At 39.5% G+C, this 4,810-nt stretch overlaps 1 protein-coding gene across 1 annotated transcript; it reads right to left on the bottom strand.

Annotated features, from left to right (window-relative positions):
• Nucleotides 1–2,751: 2,751 nt before the first annotated feature.
• LOC129721385 (uncharacterized) lies at nucleotides 2,752–4,187 on the bottom strand. The gene is made up of 2 exons (XM_055673899.1): nucleotides 3,740–4,187; nucleotides 2,752–3,682 (listed from the first exon to the last, which is right to left on the bottom strand). The coding sequence occupies exons 1-2, from the start codon at nucleotides 3,916–3,918 to the stop codon at nucleotides 2,812–2,814; spliced, it is 1,050 nt and encodes a 349-aa protein (XP_055529874.1). The 5' UTR covers nucleotides 3,919–4,187; the 3' UTR covers nucleotides 2,752–2,811.
• Between the last annotated feature and the right edge of the window lie 623 nt (nucleotides 4,188–4,810).

Raw genomic sequence — 4,810 nt, 5'->3', positions numbered from 1 at the left:
GTGGACGCTGACTGAACTTCCTAAGGGTAGGAAGGTGATACGTTGCAAGTGGATATATAAAACAAAGTTGGACAGCAGCGGGAACCTCGAGCGGTACAAGGCACGCCTTGTCATCAAAGGATTTTCGCAGCGAAAGGGGGTAGATTATGACGAAACATACACCCCGGTGGTTCGTCACAGTTCGCTGCGATATTTATTCGCATTGGCAGCGAAGTACGATTTGGACATACAACAAATGGATGCTGTGACCGCTTTCCTCCAGGGTGAATTGACGGAGGAAATATTCATGGAGCAACCCCCGTTATTCGAAGACCGTCAATTTCCTACACTGGTGTGCCGACTAAAACAAGGCACTGTACGGTTTAAAGCAGTCAAGCCGCGTCTGGAACAAAAAGCTAGACCAGCTACTGAAGGACTTCGGGTTGACTCAGGCGAAGTATGACCCCTGCGTATACTATCGCATCCAAGCCCGCAGCATGATCTTCGTGGCTGTTTATGTCGACGATGTTATATTTTCAAACGATAGTGGTTGGACGGCGCAAACAAAGGCGTTCCTCGATGGACATTTCCACATGAAGAATTTGGGCTCCGCGAAGAACTGTCTGGGGATCAGAATCACTCGCACCAAAGATGCCATATCCTTGGATCAAGAAGCCTACATCGAAGCGATGCTGGTAAAATTTAACATGGAAAATTCTAAGCCAGCAAAGGTACCAATGACTGACAGACTTAACAAGGACATGTCACCGAAAGACGAGCAAGAAGCAGGACAGATGGTCAATATTCCTTACCAGGAAGCCGTTGGAAGCCTGATGTATCTCGCTCAGTGCACTCGACCGGACATCTTGTATGCCGTCAATCATCTTAGCCGGTACAACTCTAACCCAGGGCCGAAACATTGGAGTGCTGTAAAAACCTTGTTCCGCTATCTACGTGGCACATCAAAGATGAAATTAACCTACCGCAAGGACGGTGACAACACCATTACTGGTTATAGTGACGCTGACTGGGCAGCCGACATGGATGATCGAAAGTCAACAAGCGGCTACATCTTTACCCTACAAGGAGCAGCAATCTCTTGGTGTTGCAAACGGCAACCAACGATCGCTTTGTCGACTTGCGAGGCAGAATATATGGCGCTTCCAGCTGCTGTGCAAGAAGCGTCGTGGTGGAAAGGACTGACAGCGCAATTTGTGCGGTCCTCTCACCATCAAATGCGGCAACCAGAGCACGATCGCAGTGGCAAAGAACGGTGGTTACAAACCTCGGACCAAGCACATCGACATTCGTCATCATTACATACGAGATGCCTTGGAAAAAGAAGTCGTCGCAATGAACTATGTTAATTCTGAAAATCAACTAGCCGGTGGTCTCACGAAACCGCTGCAACTCGTAAAATTGGAAAAAAATCGTGAAGCCTTAGGAGTCCTAGCTTAAGGAGGAGTGTTAGGATTACGTAGAGTAAGCCATGACTATTTGTGATTTATAAAACTTTTTTATTCTTGTTACACACGTCAACCGAACTAGACGTTCTTTCTTTATCAAGAAACAATAGAACCTTCAGAAAACAGGTATGTTTTGCTATTGCGATATTGTTTGGATAGGTATGTGCTAAACTGTTGTCAAAATTAGTCGTGAGAGGGAACGTAGTAATAAAGTCAAAGAGCACCACTCATATTAAAATTCATGTAAACTTTTAAATATGTTCCGCGCGAGATACTATCATCAAATTACCACCAAACAAAAGGCTGAGGACTCAGGAAAGATTTGGTAAAGGTTCTATTTGCATATATTCGCAGGTAAGTTGATGACAAGCGGCTAAAGATGCTTACTTTTTCGCTTGAAATTTACGTTTTCTGCATAGTTTCTTAGAAGGGTTGTGGTACATTCAGCTCAAATTTACTAATTTGTTCTCAAACATTTGTCTATATTCGAATTTTGATATTTGGTGTTGAAATACGGGAGGTTTCTGAGACAATATCAAACTTGTTTGAGGTTTTTCCAATGATAGAAAAGTCAAACTTTGATCGCTTTGCGGGTTCACTTAACACAACCCGATTGAGCTTAAATTTTGCATATGGTTTTTAGTCGAGAAGGCAAAACTTTTGAAAACTGCCACATTTCAATGGTCAAACTTTTCCCTATATCCTATTGGCACTTTATTATGTATGCATGATAATGGAAATACCAGAAAATTGAAACAATTTGGATGATAACAGTCCCAAAAAAGGTTGTTATAGTCAAAACACACCTGATTTTGTCGATTTCAGAAGTTTTCAAGAGCAATATTGCACAAAAATGATTCATGACCGCCCTTGCCATACAATTCGAACCGCTGTGCACCGGAGCTGGCCCTCCAGACATAGAAAAGGCATTCGACAGTGTTTGGCATAAAGGTTTGATAGCTAAATTTAACATCACAAAAATGATTTAAAGTTACTTCCCAACTCATCAATCTTCCCAAGCAACGTGATACGCAATTTTCAAGATATGTGGTTTAGCAATTAGCGCCTTTATATATCGATTACCCGACAGTGCAAACAAATGTAACGCAATAAATGCATAGAGCCTGATTCCAAAAGACGAGTAGATTCGACTCGATCATATAGGGTGTTTCAAATGAAATGAATTGCTCGTCGAAGCTTCTGTAATATTGTCAATAGGGCAACTTGTCTTATTTGAAATACATGGGCTAGTCGAGTTGATTTTAGTTATTTAACCAGTGTTGAGAAAAAATAAAAAATAAATAAATAAAATTTTCCAAATTTTGTAATTTTGAATGTCGTTTTCTAATTACAATATGTCATATATTCATTTTTTTAATGTATTAAGGCTATCTTTACACTCTACAATACACAACCTCACAAATGTCAACCCTAGTAGTAACGATTGTCCTAAAAATTCTCGTTCAGCATCCTGATTTTCTTCGTACAATACTTTGAGTCCCGAAGGAACGGTTAATTTAGACTGAATCTGATTTATAGAATCTTCACTCAATCCAATTTGACGTTCCAATAGAGACCGAACAACGTTTTCGCATGAAACTCGCTCATTTCCAACATAGATTCCAAAGAGTCGCGCGGAAATGTATTGCTTGAGAAAGAAAACATTCTCCGGTATATCCGTATTTTCTTTAGTTCGGTTTGTTAAAATTACCATTATCATGGCAATGAGTTGTGATTTTTGAACGTTGATGTTAGTTTTGATCGCACTTCCACCGATGGCCATCTGTGCAACAGCAGGATTTTCCACTACATAAACATCCGCCTTTGGTATAAGTTGGTTGATCTGACTAACAACACGGATTAAATCACTAATATGTAACTTTCGATCAGGAATCGCGAAGCTATTCCAACCGGTTAACACTGTTGGTGTCTTTTGGATTATATCAAATTTTGCCCAAGTTACGAAATCTAAACCTATATACAAAGAAACGCAACTTTTAACTTTAGTAGCGAGACTAACGGGAAAAACAGGTGATGTAAATGATGGATCTTTTTTAATAACTTTGGAAGCAATTTCTACGTTGTCTTTCGAACTATTGATGATTGAATCGTAAAATCTGCGTAAAATTGTAATTCCAAATCCATCTAGTTCTAGCACTTGGTCAAGAGACATGAACTTCCCGAACTTTTTACGCCACACTTCAATTCTTTTTAAACGAGACTTAGAGATGTCGTACCTGTGCAAATACGAATTACTTTTAAGCATTGGATATAAAAACAATTAAGTGCAATACTTGTAAAGCTGCTCAACGCCTTGCTCATTTATAGTAGCTAAAATTTTTCGGGTTTCTTCGTCGGTGTAACTGCAGGGGAATCCAAGCTTTGTTGAACTTTTAACATTGAAGCTGCGAGTTACATTTAACCTGAACGGTACATTTCTATATATCCTTGTTGAGTACAGGAGTGCAAACATTCTGGATTTTTTTTTTTCACTAGAATAGGTTTTAAAGCATAATTTCTTTTAGTGTAAAAAAAAAACTCTCATTCAAATAAGAAAAATTTAAGCAAAAAATCTCTTTTGTTGTGCTTGTTACGTTCGTTTGTCTTTTTGTTGATATTTGCTTACTCCCAGTGATGCCGGTTTTTTAAAACTGTTTGCAACTGCTCGAAAACCCGAAAAAAATTGGAAGAAAACGAATTCAAGCACATAAAATCGATAATTTCTGACTTGAAAACTCTTCGATATAAGGCAATCCACGAGACAGTTGCGATCAGCTGATTTCAGTCTGTTTTCAACTTATGACAGCTTTACGTATGTTCGATCGGTCGCAACCCGGATCCAGAAGCGTGAAAAACAAATGTTTTCCGATCGGTAGCTCTAGTATTTCGGGTGCCAATCCTAAATACAACAATAACAAATCACTTTTGATATTATTGCCGACATTAGAAGATTTCGGTTTTGGTTTCGCAGCTTGAAAAACAGCAACAATAACAAACGTACAAGCATTGAAACGTCACCCGTGGATTGCCTTATTATGGTGTAAGGGCATCCTTAACAGTGCGTTACTATTTAAGTTGTTATGGCGACTGTGTACAGTGCGGCTAGAGTGCCTATATATTACAGACAGTGTTATGAACAGATACGCAGAGTGAGGTCGAAAACTCCAAGTGAACCGTCAAATCGAGGCTCCAAGTGTGCAAAGTCAACAAACTCATGCGTGTTACTTTTCGTACAGAATGTGTGTTGCGATCAGTTTAAATTCTGTGAATCACGTGCAATTATGGTTTCAACGAAAAATGTGTTCGTCATGCTCATGTCATGAGTGATGCATTGGAAATTATTATAATTGTATGAACAAGCACTG

Source organism: Wyeomyia smithii, chromosome 2, assembly GCF_029784165.1.
Source record: "Wyeomyia smithii strain HCP4-BCI-WySm-NY-G18 chromosome 2, ASM2978416v1, whole genome shotgun sequence".
Taxonomy (NCBI): domain Eukaryota; kingdom Metazoa; phylum Arthropoda; class Insecta; order Diptera; family Culicidae; genus Wyeomyia; species Wyeomyia smithii.
The sequence above is the reverse complement of the archived record's forward strand: the minus strand, read 5'-3'. Positions and strand labels throughout refer to the sequence as shown.